The sequence below is a fragment of the Corvus hawaiiensis genome, chromosome Z (assembly GCF_020740725.1).
Source record: "Corvus hawaiiensis isolate bCorHaw1 chromosome Z, bCorHaw1.pri.cur, whole genome shotgun sequence".
Lineage (NCBI taxonomy): Eukaryota > Metazoa > Chordata > Aves > Passeriformes > Corvidae > Corvus > Corvus hawaiiensis.
Genome location: NC_063255.1, coordinates 66,077,412 through 66,102,193, shown reverse-complemented (window position 1 = coordinate 66,102,193; position 24,782 = coordinate 66,077,412). Strand labels below are relative to the sequence as shown.

Genomic DNA, 24,782 nt, shown 5'->3' with positions numbered 1-24,782 from the left:
AGACCTTTAAAAAGAAGTCCAGTCTGCTATGTACCTTGTGTCTATAAATACGGCAAACCATATATTTAAACAGTTGAGAGGAAACAGCAATACTGCTGTCAACACACTCCTGAAATGTTAAGGTAATTAGCATTCAGTCTCCATACCAGCTAGGAAAAACAAACAAACAGAACAACCCACAAGCTGTTAATTTTCTTCTTGGCTACAGAAGAAATATACTGGATTGAAGAGAGAGGTCTTGTAGAAGCTGATTACACTGTACAAATGGGAACACAGCTGCAAGAGTCTTCCATGCTTACAGAAGAGTTCTCCATCTCCCCACGAGCACAAGGGAGAAAAATACCCTACCTCTTGAAAACCTGGTTAACACTTACGTGCTACATCAGAAGGGATTAGGAGTGTAACATTAGAAAATTAAAAGCCATCATAAAATTTTTTGCCATTCTGTTTCAAGAACAGCACTGAAAATCAGTCTGAAGAGAAACCTTCAACTCCATACCGGGATGAATAACAACTAGCTAAGGTAAAGAATTTTAAGGAAGTCTGAAGGCAGAGTTCTGGAGGCTACTTCCCAGGGTCTTTCAAATGGAAAAGTGCCTTAAAAATATCAGTGCCAGTCCCTGAAGCACTTAGTTTGAAGACAAGCAGTAGCAACAAACAACTAACACCAGTGATGAAGATTCTTCCTTCTTACCCTGGATGTGAAGGGCATTTGGCTGAAAAGAAGGGCTTTCTGCAGGCTGGTATGTCTTCAGAGGCATTCCTGCAGGCTGTGGAAGCTGAGGAGGTTGTGGAGTCTGTCTCTGCATCACGGGGTGTTGAATGGACATCCTCTGGGGGCTAATGTGATGAGGAGAAGGAGCTGGAGCAACAAACCTAAAAGTTCAAAGCCACAAAACAGAAAAATCTCTAAGAAATAGGAGCTAAAGATTGTTTTTACTTTATTTAGATCACGTTAGTTATTTGCATAGATACAGACTTCCAAAACAGCAGTTTGCAGCCCAAACAGAGATAACACTTTTTTAAATGGTGACTATCATTAGGTTTGACAACTGGGAAATTAGCAGGCTGATTTGCCCCTTATCATGGAAAACTACTTTTAACCCATTCCTTCTGTGGGTGTGTCTAAGTCTTAATTGGAGGAGATACCTGATTTTGGAGGCACTGCCAGCTGTTCATTGTAAGGCTTTGTATCGGCTTTATCTATCAATAAATAGCTGTTCATCACTGACAGTAAGGGGTCAGTTCAGGTCATTGGTCACTGAGGGGTTAGATATTAGGTTCAGGTCCAGGTTTCAGGCTTTATAAATCTTTGCATGTTACACAGAGCTATTTGAAAATAAACAATCTGATGTCAATATAATGCAGGTAAGGGCAAGTGTTAAATTGCTTCCAGAATCTGACCACATCAAAATGTTAATCTGGACTCAAAGTATAAACTTACAAGCCTGGCAGAGGAGAGAATGCTTGAGAACAAGCCTGGTGGTGCAGCTGCCACAGAGGTTCATCACGTCAGTGGTATGTTTTGCACAGCTCTGTCACTACTGGCACTACAAGGATACACACTACTTTTGAAGATTTTACTTGTAGTTTTATGGGATTTTTTACTTTTTTTTTCTGTATTTCCTTAAAACTGCATACCTCAAAGTACATTACAGATAGGTCATGTGGTGTTTTTTGTGGACAGACAGCTAAGGTTGTAAGAGCTCCTGTTTGTGCCCCAAACTGCCCACTAGACTGATGGGATCTGGTTAATTACTGAAAGCTCAGGAATGGCTCTCGGCCACTTTTTCATCAATGAGAGGAGAGCTGGAACCATTCTCAAACACCAAAAAAGAACATGATATTTTTGCAAGAGGAGGAGCAGAAAGTGATGTGGTATTCCTGTTGCAGATCAGCCTATGTCTCCACCACTAAAAATAAGCTGCAAGTCTGCTGAGAAGGAATACCCTTCTCTGTGTGCCCAGTGGCTGCTGCTAGGAGGGGTCAGTGCCTGCTGTTAACACAGTCTACCGGTGTTCTAAAGTGTGGATCTGGTCCCTGTTGTCTTGAGACTGGACCTCAATATACTAGATGACTTTTTTCTAACGTAATAAAGAGCATGTTTTTCCTGAAGAAGTGTAATGAAGTTTTTATCACACCCTGAATACAACAGAAGGTGCAACTGCAGTAGCAGCTCTATGGAACACCTCTGGGCAGGGTCATCATGCAGGTTATAACTGTATTTAAATCCAAGTCATTTGAGATCTTTTATGCTGCAGCTAAAAATCTGTACGTGCCACACGTTACCTATGTGGTTTTGACTTAATTTGAAAAGTATTTACTACATTGCTGGTGACCATAATACACATTTGGAGTGCAACAAGTGTCAAGATGAACTCTGGATGATGTACTGCCTATTCAGTTTTCTGTGAGAAGCACATTTTTAAGCATATTAGGTAGGGTTTGGATTGGTCCTGGTGCTGATGTGATATTAAATTCATAAACATATATTACTTCAGAAATGCTATATGGATGGAGGAAATAAAGATGTCACTACTGAGCCATTGAGTCTTTAATGTGTCAAATATTTCATTTTTCCAGATTACTGATGCAGAGTAGACTGAAAGACATACCAGGGTGGAAGAGAAGAAAGCATTCATGTATTTCACAATAACACTAGAGAACAAATTTTTTTAGAAAGAGAAATCAGTAGTTATATTGTGATAAAAATATCAGAGATTTTTAAAAAGTGCTATAACTACCTGGTTAATATGTCTCCTGAGCAATAACTGGAGTTAGTTTTTTGTACAGAAATCACATAGACTGTTATCTTGTGCCAGAGATTGAGAGCCATGCACAGACAGCCTTTAAATACTGTCATTATTTTAAAAATCATGAGATATCATCCTTTGTGTTTTCAAGATTAATTTGTGAAAATTAATTGCTGAAAAATTATCTTAACCAGTAGCTACTAAAAGGGAAAAAATCCTTTTCAAAACTCGAGTTGGAAAACAGAGTTGTACAGACTTTACATTTGATTTACCATCTAAACAACTTCCCCCGAGTAACAATGCACTATATTGTGCAGCCAAACAGGACTCCTTTATAGTAGACATAAGTGGTCTTTATGATGATTTATAAATCAGTTTATGAAACCCTGGCTCACCCATATCCATGACTGTAGTTATCTACTTTTTCTTTCCTTCTGCTCAACGAAAGAGAAACTTGTGCTTGCCCCAGCCTAGATTTGTCTCTGAACAAATCTCATTATGTTCCTGGGAGAACAGCTAATATAATCTTATTCTTGGAACACTTGGGACCAGCTTGTGACCACTTGGAAACTGCAATCAAGAGCTGTGGTCAAGTCCAGGTGTCAATTCAATCAGGAACTAGCCAGATTTGCAGAAAGTTGCCCTTTTCTATGCCTGATGGGTGTAAAATCTGAGCAGGAATGTTTCTGGAGCCATTAAGAAACTACTTTCTCTTCCAACAGTAGCTGTGAAAAAATGTCCTGCTGGGAAATGATTAGATTTGGTAGTAAGCAAGATAGATGACGAAGTTACCAAAGCTTACCTGTTTTGATGAGATTAGTTAAAACGCCACATACAACGTGGGTTTGTTAATAACCAGGACTGGTCATGACTACATGGAAAAAGAGATTTTACTCTAGCATTTCTTTACTGGAGCTGGCCCAGTCAACATTCACTACAACTACATGCACAACCTAAGCAATATGTGGAAAAGGAAGGGAAGAGGAAATCTAAGAGTAATAATATGCAGTATAAATAGTGCATTTATATAGTACTAATAGCCATTAATTTAGTTTATTTTATCATGGTTGGCCACCTGCAAATAAGTTCTGGGTGCAGTGGGGAAACAAACTCTTATGTCTCTGTAGCAAGGACATACATAAGATGTTTCTTCACCAAGTGCTTTGCAACTCCTCAATTCATTTCACTGCAACCAAGTATGTTTTAAAAATATATTGAAAGAAAGGGAACTGTACCTGCATATAAAAGACATAATTTACCTACCATTAATCCATGCAACACTATGGCACTAAATGCTACTAAAATTAAATATTTGAGACAGGAACTATGTAACTATGTTGCATGTAGTTCCATCTTCATTCTTACTCTTTTTTCTCAACTTTGCACTGTAAATTAAAGCCTATGTCACCATTTAAACAAAATGAATCCTTATGGTTGCTATAGATACATTTCTGAAGTGGAAATTGAACATTAAAGCTGAGAACTTCGGTATTTTTTTTTCTTCTGAGGCCACAGTTTTCTTTGAACAACTTGTAAACACAATTTATTGGGTTGTTGCTCTCTGAGTCCTTTTTACTGGGCTGCAATAGTTTGGGAACATAGACAGATGTTATGCAGTTCACACGGCAAGGTGATCAGGCTTTCAGCTTGCTGAGCTGAAGGTTTGGCTGGACAAAGGACTGAACTACAAGCTCCCTGTAACAGGTTGCTGTCTCCAACAGTGTCCTGTACAGTGCTGCACTTTCTGACAATGATAAATGAGGAACAATCTACGATCATTCCTTCTTGAATGCCTTTCTATTTCTAGGCAAATCCACAACATCTGGGATGATGTCTCCATTCTCTGTTGTGTCATTTTTCTGTGAACTCACATTTTGGGTAGCTCCACACTTTATGCTGTGCGTCAGTGACTTTACAGATCCTCAATCCCCTGTCAGTGAGGGAAACGTTCTGTTGTAACACAGCATTCTGAAGCCCAGCATATTGCACTGTAAGTTAGTCTGGCTAGCTATCAGTGACAATCAAATAATCACGCTTTAAAAACACATTTAAGGAAAGCACATCTTTTGCCGAGAACAAGTTTCAAACAATCCTCTGTTTTCCCCAAAGTTACAAATATATGCATTTGACCAAAATAACGAAAGACTAATTTTTTACCTCTCCAATGATTTCTCTGCTGCAAGTTTTGTTTTGTTTTGTTTTAAGGGAATGCAATCTTCTTGCAATAACAGAAATATTTTGGGCAACAAAACCAAAATCTAGCCAAAAGAAGGGATGAAGGAAGAAAGAATGGGCCCTCTGACCAGCACCTCATCTTCTCTTTGATGAGAAGATGAAAGGAAAATTTGAAGTGGAATTTAAAGTGGAATTTAAGGAAGAAACCTGTGAGTAGGCACCTCAATATACAGACTCCCTGGAAGCAGACTATGTAACTTTTTATAAAATCTCTCAGCATTTTCTGTGCCTATATTGTATTAGAGAATTAAGTTTCTTGCAAATGTGTAGAAGAGGAAAAAAATGCCTTTGGAAAAAAAAAGAAGTGTGAGAAAAATTCCAAACTTTGCTAGGTTTGCTCTGAAAGGAGGTTGTAGCCAGGAGGGATTCAGTCTCTACTCCCAAGTAACAAGCAATAGGACATCCTCAAGGTGTGCCAGAAAAGGGTTAAATTGAATAATAGGAAAAATTTCTTCACAGAAGGGGTGGGCAGGCATTGGACCAGACTACCCAGGGAAGTGGTGGAGTCACCATCCCTGAAGGTATTTAAAAGACGTGTAGATGAGGTGCTTGGGTACATGGCTTAGTGGTGGCCTGGGCACTATTAGATTAACAGTTGGACTTGATGATCTTAAGGGTCTTTTCCAGCCTAAACTGTTCTGTCGTTCTGCAACTCTGTAGCTCAGGTTCAGGGTTAGCATGACTGACACCTCCAACTCAAGCATTTGTCATTTATATGTGTTGTTTGCTCACTAAAAAGACCACATGATTAGCAGTCAATCCTCTGAAGTGTCCCATGCCTGGATAGAAGTTAATGTACCTATTTCAAAACCACACTGTAAACTAAAGACCTTCTTTGAGGCAGCCCTTTGTATGCTACATACAAGGGGCTTTATAACTTGTGAGGGTTGGGTGTCTCGGCTTCTTGGTTACAACTACTCAGAGGCTTTTGCTTCTCGAAGTCTGGCTTGAAGCTACTCATTATTTTACAGTGAAATCATAAAGGGAATATAACCACACACTCAAGCAAAAAAAAGCACTGTTGCAGAACTTATTATAGCATAATGATGCTGCTAAACTGAACAGTTTGGCTCTAAGTTCTTCTTGTCAGCCATACACAGTCTCTAGAAATTCCTGTGAAGCAGGGATGCATCATGCTTCAGGGACATACTGCTAGCTCTGGTTCACAGGAGAGTAAAAAAACCCCCTGGAACACCAAGTCCATGAAAAATTTTGCTCTGGTCTCACATTAACAAGCTAGTTCTCGCTCAAAAGCAAGATGTATATTTGGATAATTCATTAAATAAAGAATTTAAAAATATTAATTTCAAGAATTTAGCACCATCAATTTTGGGCCACTGAGCTGCATATGTTAACTATGCCATATAAACCCATAATTTTTGATCTGAGTTTTAATTAGATTGTTCTTTCAGCTTATCTGTATGCTCATGCCTTCTTGTATTACAGAAGTGCGTGAAAAGGAAGTGAAGTACGTATTCCCTTTTATAGATATGCTTTCAGGTACACATTTGGTACCTTCATTGAATAGCTGCAGTATTTCATATTAGTGGAGCACTCAAAGTTAGTATCAAAGAGCTGGCACAAACAAAATGTAGATCTGCACTTTTATTATTTATGTTCTCTCCTTTGATAAATGAAGTTGTTTCTTAGATCCAAATTCTCTAACTGATTTGCACTATGTGTTCACAGAGTTTTGTACACATAATGAATGCAGTGTAAGATGTATTCTGTGTTTGGCTCAGTTTCTCACATTAGTAAGGCTTAATCAAGTCCACACTTTCCCTCACACGACCTAAAGGAGAAAGACACAGAAGAAATCCTCCCATTATTTCTCTATCCCATGGTATCTGGAGGTGTAGAGAAAGTGCTTATTTCCTTCTGCTTCTGTCTCTCATAAACCTGAGTCTGCTGTCCAAAAAGTGGCACAGGTTTGGCCCCCAGGGTCATCAAAGCAGCCAGGCCAGTTTGGATCAGCTTTGGTCCAACAAACACAGACATCTGCTGGAGCAAGTGGTGGTCAGCCGGTCCTAGCTCTGAAATGACCCCAGGCATGCACAGTGTGTCAGGAACCACACAGCACAGAACCACAGAACCACAGAACCATAGAATAGTTTTGGTTGGAAGGGACCTTCAAAAGTCATCTAGTCCAACCCTTACTAGCATGGGGGGGGGGGCGGGGCGGGGAGGGGAACGAATCCTCTACTTGCACCCTTAAATCCTGCAGTCCTCTCAACAATGACGCTGGAATAAACAGGATGACTCACATCTTTCAAAGACACTATCTCTGCCACTTTCTCTACTGAAGGTTTGTTCAGTTCACATTTTCACAGCTATCATCACACCCATGAAGTGACATGGACAGCCTACTCACAGGGCCCCATGGCGAGTGTACTGTATTAGATTCTGCCTTAGTTCTTCTTCTAAAAATTTCCCTTAATTTTTACCCTATGTGTAGTAGTGAAACCAACACTGCTTTTCCTTTTCTGAATTTAAATTGCCATTTGTCACACTACCTAAATGAAGACACTGAAACTTTTTTTTTAATCCAAAGCAGCTCCATGTATGTGAATTAGCACTTAAAGCCTTTTTAGAGAGAGTGTATACACTTAACACATGAGAAAGGAGTATACCATGTTAGCTTTTTACTATTCTGTAGAGTACTCTATTATCTGGACATCTGAAATGCCTTCCATGAATTGAATTAAGTCTCACTCTAAGCACATCTGCTATGGTTCTACAGCAGTAGAACCTCAGAAATGGGCTAATAAGAAGATCATTGTCTTTTATAATGACATTTATACCTGCAACAACTATTAATGTATCCCTGCCTGTCACTTCATGCTCTGGCAATTGCTGGCTATGGATGTTAGATAGAACATTGCACGAAGAGAAAGCTGTACAGGGACAGAAAAGCCTCTGTGTCAGGCAAGAGAGCATGGACAGTCCCAGAGGGAGTGCACAGAGGGCCAGAGCCAGCACAAGGGAAAAGACCAGGATCGTGGGGGCAGGAGTGGGGAGGAAGGACTGAACAAGTAAGTGAGCTCCAGTGATCATGAGGCAGTCAGCTCCATCTCAGACTGATGTACAAAAAGCTCAGCAACTTCCAGTGGCTCCAGAACTGGCTGAATTCACACGTGAAGTCTGAAATAAAATTGTACTTTCACCTGTTGTTAATTTCCTGAGACATCATGTTCTTCTATCTTCCTGATACAAGGCAGAGTGAATATTGCTTTCATCCAAAGAAATTATGCTCATTTAACAGTAATTGAAATCTAGTGAATGTTGTTTTCATGTTTATAATTGGAGATTTTGTACTCTTCAAATTACTGCCATATCTGTCACTCAAGGAAATGAAATACTTTGAAACACATTAGTGAAACACAGCAATTTATCATTTAGAGAGCACTGAAAAAGAATTTTACAAGATCATGTGTAAGTATCCATGAGCATATAGTAAGAGTTTAGTATTTTGTGTAATGACTTCTTGACTTTTCCACTAGAAACCTATTTACTTAGGCCTCTTCAGACTTGTGATTTGGTAGACAGGGGGTTCAATGAGCTATAGATTTGCACATCTGTAGTACCATACACTACCTAAGTCATTGGAAAGATTGCTGAAAATAATTTAGGGAATGTCTAAAGATGAAAATCAAGACATGTCTAAGCAATCGGTTTTTATGTCACTGAAATATCTAAAATCATAGAATTTACAATACTTAACCAGCATATAATAAAATATACATAACTGTCATAAAATAAATCCTGACTAGAAATCAAACTAAAACTAGTGAAATGAAAATTTGCTTAATATCTATTGGTCTTAATAAAATAGCAATTAAAAAAAAAAAAAAAAAAAAAAAAGGCATGTTCCTGCAGAAATATTTGGTATTGAGAGAATACTGACAGAGTATGACTCTTCTCTCACAAGTAAACAAAAACATGAATCTCAGGGCCCCCATTCTGTAAGGGATGGCTGTGGTCATCTGAAGTTGAGTGTGCCGGCTAGTACCACTTTCCTCACTTGGGCCATTTGTGGGGATCAAGAAGGGACTGGAGGAAGTCTCTGAAATGGAGATGGATGGAAAGTCTCCCTCCCAGGCTGCAATAACGTTGTCCCTTTTACCTCTCCTTCCCCTGATAAACCCCTACCCAGAGCAGTTGCTTGGCCAGTGCTGCCACCAGTGCCTTTCTGAACACCAACAATTGTATTTCCCCCATCCTGGCAGCTCTGAAGGCAGTCCTGCCTCATGCTCAAGCTGGGAAACACAGGGTCTTACCTCTCTGAGTCCGCAGCTGCGAGAAGAGGTATCTGGGGACGATGCAGAGGACTACCCTGTATGTTATGTCCTGGGGAGGAGTGGCTGCCAGGGTGGGACAAGGACACTGTTCCACTTCGATTTATCTGTGTGCTGGGGATCACAGCTGCTGAAAGTAAAAGAGAGAAGTAATGCTCATCAGGCAGGAAACAACACTGATAACTGACCAAACAACAACAATATTGGTAACTGACCAAACACTACCATGCACCTGTCAAGCTGTACTGCCAACTCTTAGCAACTAAGAAAATGAAGGGGTTTCTGAAGTGTTGTTTTCCATACAAAGGGAAAAAGAAAACCCACATGAAAATAAGTAAGTATTCTTTGCTGCTTCCAAATGACACTTCTGTAAAACCAGGCACAAATGATCACAGCCATACTCCTTGTCTTGGAATTTTTTGCCTGAATAAGGCTGAAAATCTTCCATACATTTCTATTGTAGAAGAGGTGTCAAATACTTCCTAAGATATGTATTTTTAGAACTAGTGAACAGAAAGAATGCTTTCTACATTTTTGCCTCAGCTGTAAAAATCACAAATTTCTTGAAGAACATTGCTATCATTGGCCCAGATTCTTCAGTAATACATACAAAAATTTCAAACCATCTTTAACAGCTTAATAATTTTCTCAGAGTTTTCTCATGTATTCTTTCCAATAAGGAAAGGTTCCAGATGACTAAACAAAAAGCAATACAGGACTTTGTCCAAATGTCCTATTTAGCTGATTCCAAATCCTGTAACCTTGTTTTCTTGTAACCCTTTTTTTAAAAAAAAAAAGTTTAATCAGACAAATTAAAATGTTTGTATCTCTGAAAATCCAGTTTCCCACCTATTTCTACTGACATCTGTGTCAAGTAGCTTATGTTGATGTTGATTGGCAGACAAATACATGCTCTTTAATATGTTATGAACCCAGAGAATTAGATGAGTTAGATAGGCTCTCTAAAAGATAAAAATGATGCCTCCTGTTTGTCTGGCATATCTTCCAGTCTCTTTTAAAAAAAGTATTGTTCAGGCCTAGTTTACAGAATAGAATTCTACCTATAAAAATTACATTATGCTAGTGAATATGTTGGAGCTAATGACTTGAGTTTCTTGATAAAATCCTAGAATTTAAACCAGTTCCCCAGGGGGCACTGTCACCAGTAAAACATCTCTCTAGGCTAAAACATGTGCATGGATGCAGCAATCCTAGCAGAAGAAAGACTGCATTAGAGGTAGCCTCACCACAGATCAGTCTTCAAGAAAATGATTTCACAGGTCATCATTTTCTCATTCACAGGTGTGACTGTTGCTACAGAAGATCAAAAAGGTGAAAACTCATCTCATCTCCCAACTCCTCATCTTATTTCTGGAAAGACTCTATTAATCCTTACAAGTCCACCTTTGTGACACACTGGATATTCACTAAGGTAAAGCAGATTGAAGAAAAGGCTCAGGAGTCTAATTATGCTGTAGCCTCATTAATGAGCAGTCCTGGACATGTTTCAGCTGGTGGAAATGATAGTGCAAGATGACAGACAGGAAACCACTTTGTGAGTAAAAACATCCAATATAGATGCTGTAGAGGTAATGTCAAAGTTTAGGGGAAGTTGACACTGGTGGTCAAAGCTGGAGGAGTGGAGGCTGAACTTGGTTCCAGGCTCTGCTGTTTGCTACTTTGTGTATGGACAAGAGCCTCCTAATCATAACCCAAGTGACGACAGGCATCTGACAGTAGAAGACATCCCAGACCTTAAAGAGGAACAGAGGAGGCAGATCCCACAGAAAGATGAGGTATCACTTAAGGTAGCAGAGTAACTCACAAAGAAAGGGCTGAGGGCATTTCCCTACTAAGACAAGGGAATCGGTTTTTTCCACTCTGCTTATGCACTTCAAAAGTTATTTTTTCCACATCTGTCTCTCAGGGTAGCATCAAGACAAGTGCAGAAGGAAAAACCAAAGGAATGAACTTTTGAAATTCTTATTTTATCTTACATGCAGCACAGAACAAAATACTGGAAAAAAATCAACTACACATTCTGACAGAAAAAGCAGAGAGACTATTTAATAAATCACTGCAAAGGAAAACCCCGATTGTCTAAATAAAAAGAGACTATTTAAATTATTCCTTGGCAAAATAGGGTAACTTGCATTTTACCATGACAAAAACTAATAAAACTATGTAAAAACATACAGTGGCTTAGTTTACCAGTACTGTGATCTTTGCATTTAAAATTAACCTCTTCAGGATCAGGAGTAAAAAGGCTGGATTATGATGGGTCTTCAGCACAAGGTAGCACGAGTTATTCTTCCTGACATAGCTGTTGTCTGCCACAACCATGATTAGTATTCCAGGCAAGTATTTTCTAAATCATGCTTGCACATTTTCTAGCTGGTTCAGGCTGTGGTAGCACAGGTTCCCACAGCACTGGCTAAGACCTGGGGATTCTGTCTCTGGGAAAAGGTTATCTGTAGCCAAGCACAGGCAGCCACTGACAACATTCTGGCTAGGTTTCCCAACAGTACTTTATTTTTCTGTTTCTGATGAAGAGACCATACACAGTGTAAAGTAAGAGCTAACTATGACAGGGACTAGAGGACCAGCTAGGACATTTAAGGATAAAAGCGCATATGTATTAGCTGCAAAAATGTATTCCTTTACTCAGGGTGTGTTAAATGCTCACAGCATGCCAGAAGAGTGCATGTGGGCTCCCGTTATGCTTTGTAATGAAGTCTCCAAATGCAGCACTACAAATGACAATGTGGGAGACCAGGGAACATCTACTGGCAGTGCAACACAACTTTTGTCAGTGAAGCTTCTTTCAAGGCACTGTGTTAATAAAGGCACCTCCATGGGCACCCAGTGACATGAAATCACAATACTAGCAGCTTCTGCCTGGCAAAAATGCAACTACTAAAACTTTCCAGCGTAGACACAGCACTGGTCCAACCTACTACCTGAATGTTGTAAATAACACCTGAAGGGCAACATTGTCAGGCATTAGCAGTGTACAGATGTATGGCAGTCAAAAAATATTGTCAGTGACAGGTTACTTCACTGGCAAAGACTAATAGAAAACTTTGGACACTATTTTAGAAACTGCTAGAAAACTTGACCACTTATTCTTGGGAGCTCTGTGTTTGGCAAGTTTTCCTAGTGGGTTGGCTGTTACGTGTGATTTACTTGATCAAAGTGTTGGTGGTAAATATCTTCACAAGGTAATGTCTTTTCAGTCCTGATCCCCTTAAATACCTGATTCAAGGGGCATGAAACTGAACAAATGTTCATGACAACCAGCATGCAATATAGCACTCCATGTATGTCCACACACAAAGATGTAGAATTAAGCATTAGTTTTAAGTGGGTTTTAAAGAAAAAAAAAAAAGAGGTTTAGATTAGATGTTAGGAAGAAATTCTTTACTGTGAGGGTGGTGAGGCACTGGAACAGGTTGCCCAGAGAAGTTGTGGATGCCCCATCCCTGGAAGTGTTCAAGGCTAGTCTGGGTGGGGCCCTTAGCAACCTGGTCCAGTGGAAGGTGTCCCTGCTCATGGCAGGGGAGTTGGAACCAGATGATCCTTAAGAATTCTTCCAATACAAACCATTCTATGATTCTATCATTCTATGATTACTTAACAAAAAGGTTTCTACAAAGAAGGTTTTTCTCTCTATCAATACAAAATAAACTAACACCTTTAAAGAAGTTTTAAACAGATTCAGATATTCTGAAAAAAAAACAAAAAACCAAAAAAACTTCAATCTAATAAAAACCAAGGAATTGTGAATGGTGTTCCTCTGCATCCCTTAAAAAGTACAAGCTATGACGTTATTTACAAGATGGATACAGCTAAATAGTCCTGACTGCGAACCTCAGATTGGGGGACAGGCACAAAATTTCAGCCAAAGAGGAGAAGGAGTCATGTTTTCTTTTCTGGAGTTTCATCTTATATCCATTTATCAGCACGTAAGAATTTTCCATGAGAATATTTCTGAAAACAATTCTCTATGAGAAGTTAAATTCACATGTATCCTCACAATGCATAGGAATAAATTAGGTGGTTGCAAGAGAAGAAGATGATTCTGAATAAGGTTTCTTTAAAAAAAAAAAAAAAAAGCCAAAAAGTAGCATTTAAAATGTTACAGAATCTAAGGCCTAAAAAAAGTTATTTTTCAAACAAGTCAGAAACCTGTAATTTCATGGAACCTATTTAAACGCATAAGAATAACACCCTCTCCTTTGCAAATTACCAACAATGCTCTAATTGGAGAGCAACTTGGACTTATTGCCATCAAATCAGCCCTCTTAAAAACAATTTCTGCCACCAAAATACTTGTCTGATTATTGACAGTATGAGTTTAGAGTAGGGCTGAGAGTTCTTACCATGTGGAGTAAGAGAGTGAAGGTTTAATTTTGTAGGTCAGTTAGTTACAACATACATACAGTTGCAAGGTTGTGGTTTTTTAGTTATTAAATATAGCCTTCTATTTCTGCAAGGAATATTTATGAGGTGCTTGACAACAACTGATATACTATTGCACAGAAGGAAAATAATGAAATGCTTTTTGCAGTTGGGAGCATCACTTGTATATTTTCTCCTCTCCTCTCACTTCCCCTAGGAAGCTCACACTTCCCTACAGGATTTTGTAGCCAGGTATATGTGGATATATGGTGTGCTGAGTTGTACGTGGTAAGCCCAGCAAGTGAAAACCCTATTGTGTGTTTTACCTTTATCCTCAGCTCATCTGTAAATCTGAAGTCTCCAGAGTGCATGAAACTCAAGAAGCCATCATGCATTAAGAAGTACAGTAGAAGGCAAAATTGCATTTTAAAGAAAACAAATCTGTCTCCAAAGCTGTCTGTCACATGGACCATCTGCGCTGACGGCCTCTCTATCCCTTTTCAGGTATTTTGCAAGCAGATCAGAGATACTGGAAAACATTAAAGTACTGAAGCAATAAAGCAGTGTCTAGACTAGTATTTTAAGCCATTCCTGAAATGGCATCTTTAGATCACATCCCTGCCTTCCACTTTCTTCTCTTTTAGTGGATTGCAGTTTCTGAAGTTCAGTCTCATCACGATGAATGGAACTATAAATGGTGCAAGTGGCCGTATTGCCTACAATGTTGTAGCAATCCATAGGTAAATGTTCCTAAAAGAGTGAACCCAAAAATTACATCAATTTTTGGAAAACCATTAAGTTGTCTCAAAATAGAAATTATAAACTCGTAAAATTGGTAAATAAAAGGGCAAGTCTGAGGGGAAGTAAACTATCCTCCTTAAACTAAGATAGTGTTATTAACACATTTTGCCCCCTGTAATGCATGTATGGTCCTACCCGGGACTACAGCACATTTAGCAGGAGTTCTAGATATGTATGCAATACTTAAATTCAGCCTGAAAGGTGACAACAGACATCCTCTTTGCTATTGGTAGTCCTACATTACTGCTCCTTTTGCATCCATTCCCTATGCAGCAAATACAATTCTGTTTTTCACAGCAAGGGCCATTCATGTGTCAGTTTTTCCTTCTTATTCTTCTATTTTTCTTACAGGAATGAGCTGTAACTGTTTTCCAAGGCTGTCACCCTTAACAAACTACTTTTTAAAAAAAAAAAAACAACAGACCACTTTTTTTGAAAAATACAGACTGCTTTTTTCTCAGACATCTCTTAGGGAGTTTTACTCACTAGGACAATTGCTTTAATAAAATTCTTTCATTATTCCTGAATGTGTCCTTATCCTCTACCTGCCTGTTGTACCTACCTACTTTCTTAACATTACCTTAGATACAAACTCCTGGGGGATTGGATTTTTTTCTTATTGTGTGCACAGAGCACCCAGCTTGGTACTATTTCAGTGGGGAAAAAAAACCAAAGAAAGGTGTTACTTAAGCAAAGCACAGCCAGTCATACACATAGAAGTAGTTAGATTGAAGTTTCACAATACAGCATAAGACATTATTTTAAAAATACTTAGAATTCAAAGAAGTTCTGTAACTTTCCTGATACAATTTTAAAATTTCAACTTACAAAGAAAATCATGCAGTTGACAAGCTTTAGAAAGATCTTCTTGCTCTGGAGCAGAGCTGAGTGTGATATTCAGTAACTGCTTATAAATGAATTACACATTCTGGCTTATGGTTAAATATGAAATGGTCAAGTTTTATCCAATCAGCACAGTAAAAAGATGGGGTTTTTTCCTGCTGCATTATTTATGATTCTTCCAGTTTTAGTGACTCTAGATTGCTCTGTACAAAGTAAGTTCATACTATTTCACAGTAGAAAAAACATAATCCCCATGTTCTTATTATGAATGCATCACTCACATCTTCATTGTGTGAACTGAATAAACCCAAAAGCTTAGGTATTGTTCAAAATTAAAACCTAGATGCTATCACAATGCTTAGCCCTTAGTCTGTCCGCTTGCTTTAGACCCGTAAGTGTAATTTTGTGTCATTTTTAAGCAAACGATCTCTCATGCTTCTTCACTGTATTAGTAAGATTATACTCAGTTGGGATTTCTTCTATGAAGTCATAAAGACTACAAGATAAGAAAAAACATTTTTGGAGACTTAACTTCAAGTAATAGATAAATAATAAAAAAGATTGTTGTATTTCGTTTAAATGTGTCTGTGTTTATAGATTCTGTATTTTAACAGTACTGAGAAACTGTACAGTGGTCACTACAGGTGTTCCACTATGTAAGTGAAAATGGAATTTTACATCTAAACATATACTTTTGACATTTCTTACTTATTTCTAATACTTTGCTTTTAAATATTTATTCTGTAGATTTCTTCTACAGGAAATAAAACCTATCTTTGCTTGAAATGTGCATCAACATAAGCCAAGTCACTTTCAAGTAGGAAAAGTTTGATTTGACATCACTGGAAGAATGAAGATCTACTCTGCCTTCTACTTTAAAAGTAGCACAGAGACATTTCAGCTAATATGCTGTCTCAAACAGTACCCAGTAAAAATAATTTATTTAATTTTTCAGAAGTCTCCAAGCTGTTAATTATATTTACAAAAAAAAAAAAAATTGTTTCCAGAGAATTTTGTAGGGCAGCTTCTCTGAGGCAGGACACTTATGCTTTTGTGTATTTTACTTTTCTGTCTGTGGGACATGAATAATTTTCATGTTGCCCTTTCAGTAAAATAATTCCCTGCCTGTTGGAGGGAATGTATTCACATAGTATATTATTCTGTAGCAGCCCTGTGAGTAGTTAATGAAACAATTAATTTCAGATGGGTTTGGTGGTTGTCAAAATGGAGTGACACGGATTGATTTATACCTGACATAGTACCCTCAGTTAACTGGTATGAAACAACACAAGTGAATAAAACTACAAGAAATTTGCCAAGTTATAGACAGCTGGGAACACATGTAAGAGAAAACAGATTATTCCTTACACAGAAATTAGTGCTGATAAGAGTACGTTGATTAATTACCATAAAAATCAATTTACCATAAAAAAATGTCATACAACAGGAAGCAATGCCAGGAAAGAAACTACCAAAATAAATTATTATACCAAAGAATGTACATAGTTAGCAGTGCTGCAAACATCAGGTACTGAAAGACAAGGCATGAATGAGACTACAGAAAGTAATGTCTCAGTCTCAGAAGCTGTCTGTGAGACATCATGACTGCAGACAATTGCCAGCTAAGGGCTGGCTGGAAGCAACAGCTTTACCCAGCTTGTCCTGGGCAGCAGGTTGTTCAAGCCACTGTCAGCCTGTGTTTGACTGACCCAGCAGACAGACCTGGACACTTAATCACAGCCTGGAAGCTAGAGAGGAGTGCTTAAAAAATTGCTGTGGAAATCTCCTGTGAGAATATCCTCAGTTTCTGAAAATCTGGTCACAGCTCATCTGGCACACTATCCCATCCCAGCTTCCATTCCGTCTAGGAACTTGAAAAAAAGTGAAAAGCTGAGTCTTTATTATCTCTCAGTTTTGCATGTTACACTTGGTAAAACCATTAAATAATTCTTTTAAAATCCCAACATTCCTCCCTATCCAACTCCCTCTCAATGAACAACGTAAAATAAGCAACTATAACCAGCGACATGTTCCTAGAGGTTCTCTGGCCAAAATCATATCTCTAAGATATGAAATTTCCCTTTTCTTTCACATAGCAAATGTCACACTCACTCTGTACTCAGACTAAGGCATTTAAAAGTTAACAGCATACAAGTAATAGCAACTACTTAATAAACTAGAATACAATCAGTCACAGCTTTAAATGTCCTTATTTTTGTCATATAAACCTACATCATCACCAACTATTGTACAACTCAGCCTTGACAAACATATGAAATAGAATTGATAGCTCTACAAGCCTCTCAGTAAAATAAAACCACTTATTGAAGTGGCTACTTCATATAATGTAATTTTCATTACTGCAGATAACATCAATGAAGCCAATTCATTCACTTCCTACATCTGGTTCTCACTTAAAAGTTGAAGTGATAAAAGATGTAATGCGTTCTGCCTGAAAGTTAAAAACAGATGTCCTCACAACTATTAAAATACTGCATTAAAAATGTTAACATCCTGCCCATTGTGAATATCCTACCCATCTCCCTCTTGAGCTTTGAGATTTATTATCATTCATAACTTACCAATTGTTTCAAATTTATTTGAAATGTGAACAACAATTGTACAATTGTAGGCAGGTATGACAAAGGTATTTTAGTAGGAAAATCTCAGATATTTAACTGAAACAATACAATAGGATTATTACATTTATAGTATAAATGTGTTTATTGTATATTTATAGTCAAAATATGTGAGCTCATAATGAAGCATTTCAGTTCCTTAATGTAGATCAATTGAAAACCTGATACGTGATCCACAAATAAGGCAGAGGAAAAACAGTGTGATTTTAAATGAAGCTTAATGTGTTCAAGATGTCTACAAGGAATGGTAGAAGTGAATTGGTAGCAGAATCAAATGCCTATAGAGCAAAACCATCCCTCTATGTTGCATTAGGTCTTTTCATGGATATGTATGATTTGTCCAAAAAACTTATAAAAACATGTTTAAAATCTTTTTTTATATTACTTTTCATATTCTAGCCTTCTTATGAGATAGATACGGATTTAAGAGTACATTCTACTCTGCAAAATTATTCCTAATATTAAGCAAGCAATAATACAGCAGTTTTTTATCTGTCTTATTCTATACCTGGGTAAATATCACAAGCAGGCCCTGGGGAATGTCCCATGGTATTATCTACAGCATCATGTGGTGACAGGGCTGGCTGGAGGGGCTGGATTGCAAGGCAGTCATTCAGGATGTCCTGGCCAAGCTCCGAGCTTGATCGCAACTGAAAAACAAGAGAGAAAAAAAGGGAAATTATAACAAAAGATGGACATAGACAAAAGAAAGGGAAAGTAATGGAAAATCCTTAAGACAGTGAAAAATTATAATGAAGAAACGTTGAGGTTAGAGAAAAAATGGAGCACAATCAGAAATCTTCTCTTTTAAATCCTGATTAATACCATCCTTTCATTCCAGCAGGCATTTTTTGAATCAGGGGAATAAAACACTTCCAGATGCTTAACAAGACTGTACTGAGGAAAAGGACTACTTGTACAGGTAGGATCCTGGACAGACGGACTTCAGTTTGCTCTCTTGTCACACACTGCAAAAGAGAAGAGTGTCCTGGTTAATGGGCTTGGAGATTTATCAGATGTCTGACATTGCTTATGTCAGAAGAGGGGTACTATAATGGTATTTTCATGCTGGTTTAGTGTCCTGAGCTGCCCCACTGCAGGACCAGAAGAGCAAAGGTGCCCGTAACACTGAAAAGGAGGGACTGGGAACAAGCAGCCAGGAGTGGTAATATACAGGCAAGTCACAACAGAAATGGGACCACTTCCTACGGACCAAAGTTGTCTTGAGACCCCATTCTTAAACAGACTAGGACTACATCTGCTTCACATTACAGCAGAACTGTGAGTGCTCTGTAACTGCCAGTAATCCTAGCTGCATGCATGGCCACCTGCCTGGTACCTGATCCATCAACAGCAAGTCTGTTAATCTGGCTCATCACCAGAAAATTCTCTCTACAAACAATTACTAAACAAATTCATAACAAGAGTTTTCCTTTGGATGAAACTGGATGGAGGGTCTCAATGTGAGGCTGCAATAAAATACAGTAAAAAAATACAATTAAAAAAAAATCCCAACACCAAAATAAGGAAAAGGGATAAAGTCTGCTGCAGTACCCTAACAAGGATGACATAGTTGTAATGCCAAACTGCATCCTGAGGTTTAGGACAGGTTATGGATGCTGCTGCAGGCTGCTGGGACTGATGCTTATCCTGATTTGCTGCCTGATGTTAATGTTATATATAACAAAAATTTGCCTGTTCCTTAAAGCCATTTTGGTGTATTCATTTAAAAGCCTGAAAAAGGAAGGTCTGTGTTTACAAGCACATGGGCCACCGCAGTGGCTGAGATGCCCATAAATACCCTGTCCTATCATCCAGGTTCATGCAGCATGATGGAAAGAACCCTGACCTAGTGCACTTGGGTGTGCTGCACTTTCCCAAGAAGCAAATCTCACAGAGGCAGCTGAGCCTTCTCCTCTCTTGTTTGGTGCCATGGGGGGTGAGCAGGTAACAGTTAACTAGAACATAACCTCTAAAAAACTCTTAAGGGGAGGAAGAGGAACAACAAAACTAATTTCTGCACATCCTATACTCAGAAATGAGTCACAGAATGGTTTGAATTTGAAGGAACCAAGTTCCAACACCCCTGCCACAGGCAGAGACACCTTCTACTAGATCAGGCTGCTCAGAGCCCCATCCACCCTGGCTTAGAACTCCCCAGGGATGAGACAAATGAAGAAAGAAGAGTAAGAGGAAATTATTTGAGATGCAACCATAAAAAGACCCTTAGCCACAAGATGATCCTTGTGCCAGAAAATGCTGATAAACATTCAAATTACTTTTGATAATATGCACTGGTGTAAAACCATGGCAACTGAGTGGAGAGTTGGTCTTACACATCATAAGCACCTGACCCTGTAGCTGGAGATACTACATAGCTTGTGACACCTATGCACACACTGTGCATGCTGCAGGTGATTCCTTCTCTTAAAAACTTGGACAGTCATTACTAAGCCCCAAGGTACACGACTTCTCCGGGGTATGTTTGTTATTCTAGAATTGTAGGGAGAGATAGAATGGATAGGGAAAAGGGAGAAGGGGAGAAATACCCTGACAGATGGTTTTGTTATCCATATTTACAATCTGTTGTAAGTACAAATGTTTCTTCCAGTTTGGCACACGTCATTGTCTGCTATTACCCAGTAATTGTGCTAGGTTTGCTGCTATCACTAGTAACACGGCTTTTTCATGAAACTAAGTGCTTGTGAAATTAAATGTCAAATATATCCTCATTCAAATTCTTACAGTTACATTATTATTAAGCATTATGTGAATTTAAATTTCTATGGAATCTAAAATGAATATAATATGAAAAATCTGACTTCTATAGAAGAATCAGGATTCTATCACACAGAATACACAATCACAGAAGTTGCCTGTGTAAAGTTGACTGCGTGGTTTTTTTTAAGAAATGGACCAATTTTCTGTATCAGACGGCATTCATGGATAAAATGGTGAGAAAAACAAGAAAAGGAGAGCTAAGTATTTATGCATTAGTTACAAGAATTAAATAAATCTTGTAAAATAAAATAGGCAACCATCTATTTTACAGATTTTTCTATTTTGCACTGTTCAGGAATCTTGCATTCATAAATCCTTTGCTATTTAGAACAAACCTATCCTGACAATCTGTGCTGGCATAAATTTTCTGGCTTTTCAATGCTTATAAAAATGAAGAAAACCTAGGATCATCAACAAAAAACCAAAAACAGAGCAAGAAACACTGTGAGACAGCTGTGATGTGATTTCTGAGGGTAGTTCTTATTTCATGCATTGGCTGTTGTCGATTAGGATTTACAACCACAAGGGCTAGAAACAGATATGTTGTAAACTTACATATGCATACATACATGCGAATGTATGTATTACAATATGCATTATTATATGTATATAATGTGTAATTTTAGAATGACAAGATATGTATTTAATGTACATATAATGAAATATCCTGAGCAAGAGGTGGGTATTCCACTGACTTGTGCAACAGCAGATGCACCCTGCTAATTCAAATTGCCACTGAAAATACTAGCACAGGCCTTCCATATTAACTCTCCCCAGATAACAGATGCTGGGAAAAATTTTATCATTCCCTGCTGCAGGGTATGCATGTGATTTGCTCTTTTAAGAGTAATTACTGTGGTACCACTGGCAAGAGGAGAGCAAGGGCTAGAGGAGCCTTCCCTACCCTACTCCTTGAACAGCAGGACCAGAAATGGGTAAATTTCCTGTAGCAGAGAGCCAGCCATTAAATGACAGCTGCTTCCCAAACTACACACTACTGGAAAACTCCATTTCCAACCATTACTGTTTTCTCTTGACAGAGGCAGTAGCAACGATTTCTTTGGTTATTGGTCCTCCTTCCTCTGCCATTTAAAGCTCATCTTCCCTCCAGTGTTTTCCCAGATCTTTTCTCCATAAGGAGGCACAAACTGTGGCATTTTTGGAACAAAATAGAGGGCAAAACACAGATTCTGGTTCAAATACTGTTGATCAAGGCATTTCTTTTTCCTGTAAAGGCATTGAGAGTAAAACCCCACTCTATCTCAGTCAAGTATTTTTACATATTTCACAAAAACTTGTAATTAAAAGTTTTCACTGAAACCAACTTGCATTTTGACAAATGCAGGGAAATCAGAGCTATGACTTTTCTTTAGTATGTCAGGAAACACAGAACAGACAATGAAAAGACAGTTGATCTTAAAACCAAGCAAAAACCATGAACCGTTCTCTGCAACCCTAGGATTTTATCTTCAGTTAAAAAAGCCATAAAAGAGAAATAATAATTGACCAGATATAACTGCTGCTCTCTATTTCTTGCTCCGTTCTAACAATACCACTTTTCTTTTCCAGCCTGGACTGTAGCCTTATCATTCAACTGCAAAAGAAAGTTGACGCTCTTTGACATCTACATGAATCCTATCCCAGCACAGATCTCCCAGCACTGTGACTGAAATGTGTCACTTCCCCATGATCATCTTGCTTCTCTCATGATCACTCAGCTAAGCACCAGTACAATCATGCTGGGACTGAAAACTTGGCAATCTGTTTTTAAGAAATGTATGGTTATGAAGTTACCTCACTGAATGGTGAAATGAATAACTGACAATTCTACCATGCTGAGCACAGCCATTTTCTGTGTGCTGTAATATAAACTAAATTTATGGCTGACCAAAGTTCAAATTAACAATCAATTGCTCTGCTCACTTAAAACTTTTCTGTATTTGATATTTGTTCCAAATAATAGTTTTTGAATTTATTAACTCAATTTTATGGTAATACTTGTGAAGTTTGGTATTTGGAAAAACAGAACCATTTCCACTGGTGGAATGTGGCAGTTTTTTCTAATATACAAAACAATCTGTCAGTCATGATTTACAACTGTTTTACTTCTGTGACAATCAGCTAATGTTTATCGCCTTTCAGAACAATGGATGGAAATTCTACTCCTGTACATTTTGCATATGAATAAATAATTACCCAAGATTAAATGAAACAAGCAGAAGTAATTAGAAGGGAGTAAGATTCTTATTCCTCAGTTTTCAATTTCATTATACTTGAGTTCAAAAGCAGAGGCATGCTGTTGATTTGATGAGTGACATAATTCCGGAGAAAATGTCTCCTTACAAGAAAAGATCCTTTTTTTCATGTTTCTCTCACCCGTGTGTGTTTTATCTGAGATCTGCATGTTTTTGTACCACCTGGCTAGTTTCTTCAGCATTGCTGCTGTATAACAGAAGTCAGACACCATCAAGGAAAACTTACAATAGTTGTGTTTATGAATACACTTCATAAGAAAAGAAGCAGTATAGTTTGAGAAATCCTAAGCCACACAAAATAGTTCAGTAACTTCAAAACCTGCCTATACGTATTCAGATTAACTTGATTAATTCTTCACCAAAGTCCAGAACTCCTTCAGTCATTCAAACATGCCAGTTATCTCATCAAATCATAGTATTTTAAATCTTGCTTACATAAACATGTGCTTAATGGATTATATATGCATGCTGTGCACCTAGTAGAGTATTTACATATGTGAGACATTAGTGATAGTCTATTTATTTTATGCAAGTTAGATATGTGTCTGCCATGTCTAAAACCAGCAAAAAACCCCTAAATACTGCTATGTTTCATTGACAGGAATTGTTTTACACTAACTGTGATAGCTCTATAGATGTGGTTTTGTTTTGCATATAAAGACAAGGAGGAATTTCTGCTATTCACATGGTCTTTGAATTAAGCTTACTAAGAAATACTTGTCAAATACAAAGTCGGTAGTTTTTACTCATTTTTATTGTCTGTAATTTAAGCTGGCATTGAGAGAGTGAAGCACACCCTGTCTACACAGAGCCACATATTGTACTAGCTTTTCTGAAGGAGTAGCCAGAATTTAATATTTACTCGTACAGTTAGAGTAAAATTATGTCCTGTGAGTATCATGACATTGAGAGTACATAGATGTCCCCACTAGAAAATTACAAGTTCACTGTGAAGTGATGCTGTAAGACAGTATTTACTCATATTACAGTTTTGCTTGCTAGATACAGTTCACCCTTTAACTCACAAAGATCAGCTTCAAGGTCCAGTGCTTTCTTGCACAGTACGAAACCTTTCTCTCAACAGAAAATGACACAGAATCAATAAAAATTGTCCTAATTCTTGCTTCCGGAGGCTTCAGACTTCTTGGGGCAAAGAAGCAATGCAGACAGAAGGGATCCCTCTACCTTTTGTTTTCAGTGAGTCATCTGTGCAGGACTTCTAGAAAGAAATGTTCTGCTAATTGTCTACCACAGCTTTCACATATGTGTGCGTGCATGTGTGTGTGTGAGTGTGCTACTTTTCCCTGCTTTTACATTCTATTTCAATTAAACCCTTGGCCAGAAAAACAATAAAAATCAAGTTAAACTAGCCTATCTGCACAGTAGTAATGTTAGGTTTTATGCAGGAAATAGTTACTTTTGTTACTCTCAAAGTTTTGCTATATTGAACATTTAAGTTCAATACAAAAATGGTTTCCATCTTAATGTTCTAGCATAAATCAGGAAAACATACTAAAAAGCATCTTGCATTAAAAATCAAAAGGACTTAGAACCTACATGATTAGATAACTTTGGCAAATTTCAAGTTGAGAAGAAATTCTGATTTTAAAGCAATACTACAAGAGGAAAACATGGTTGAATTAAGACTGACAACACTAAAATTAATTCTACTCTTATTATATATAGAAAAGAGAGTTTTCTTTTGATTGGTATTATTCTAATTTGAGGAATATTTTGGATTATATCATCACTAAAATGATACAGACCACCAAGAACACC

General features: G+C 38.0%; 1 protein-coding gene across 4 annotated transcripts in view; it reads right to left on the bottom strand.

Moving 5' to 3' along the window:
• Positions 1 to 24,782, bottom strand: part of GLIS3 (GLIS family zinc finger 3) — a 161,555-nt gene that overhangs the window by 10,302 nt on the left and 126,471 nt on the right. For 3 of the 4 annotated variants that reach the window (XM_048292592.1, XM_048292595.1, XM_048292594.1), the window contains exons 6-8: positions 18,476 to 18,617; positions 9,266 to 9,413; positions 695 to 876 (exon numbers count right to left, since the gene is read on the bottom strand). In XM_048292592.1, coding sequence (XP_048148549.1) covers positions 695 to 876; positions 9,266 to 9,413; positions 18,476 to 18,617 — 472 coding nt within the window. The remainder of the gene's footprint in view (positions 1 to 694; positions 877 to 9,265; positions 9,414 to 18,475; positions 18,618 to 24,782) is intronic. The other variant, XM_048292593.1, reaches the window with a different exon arrangement.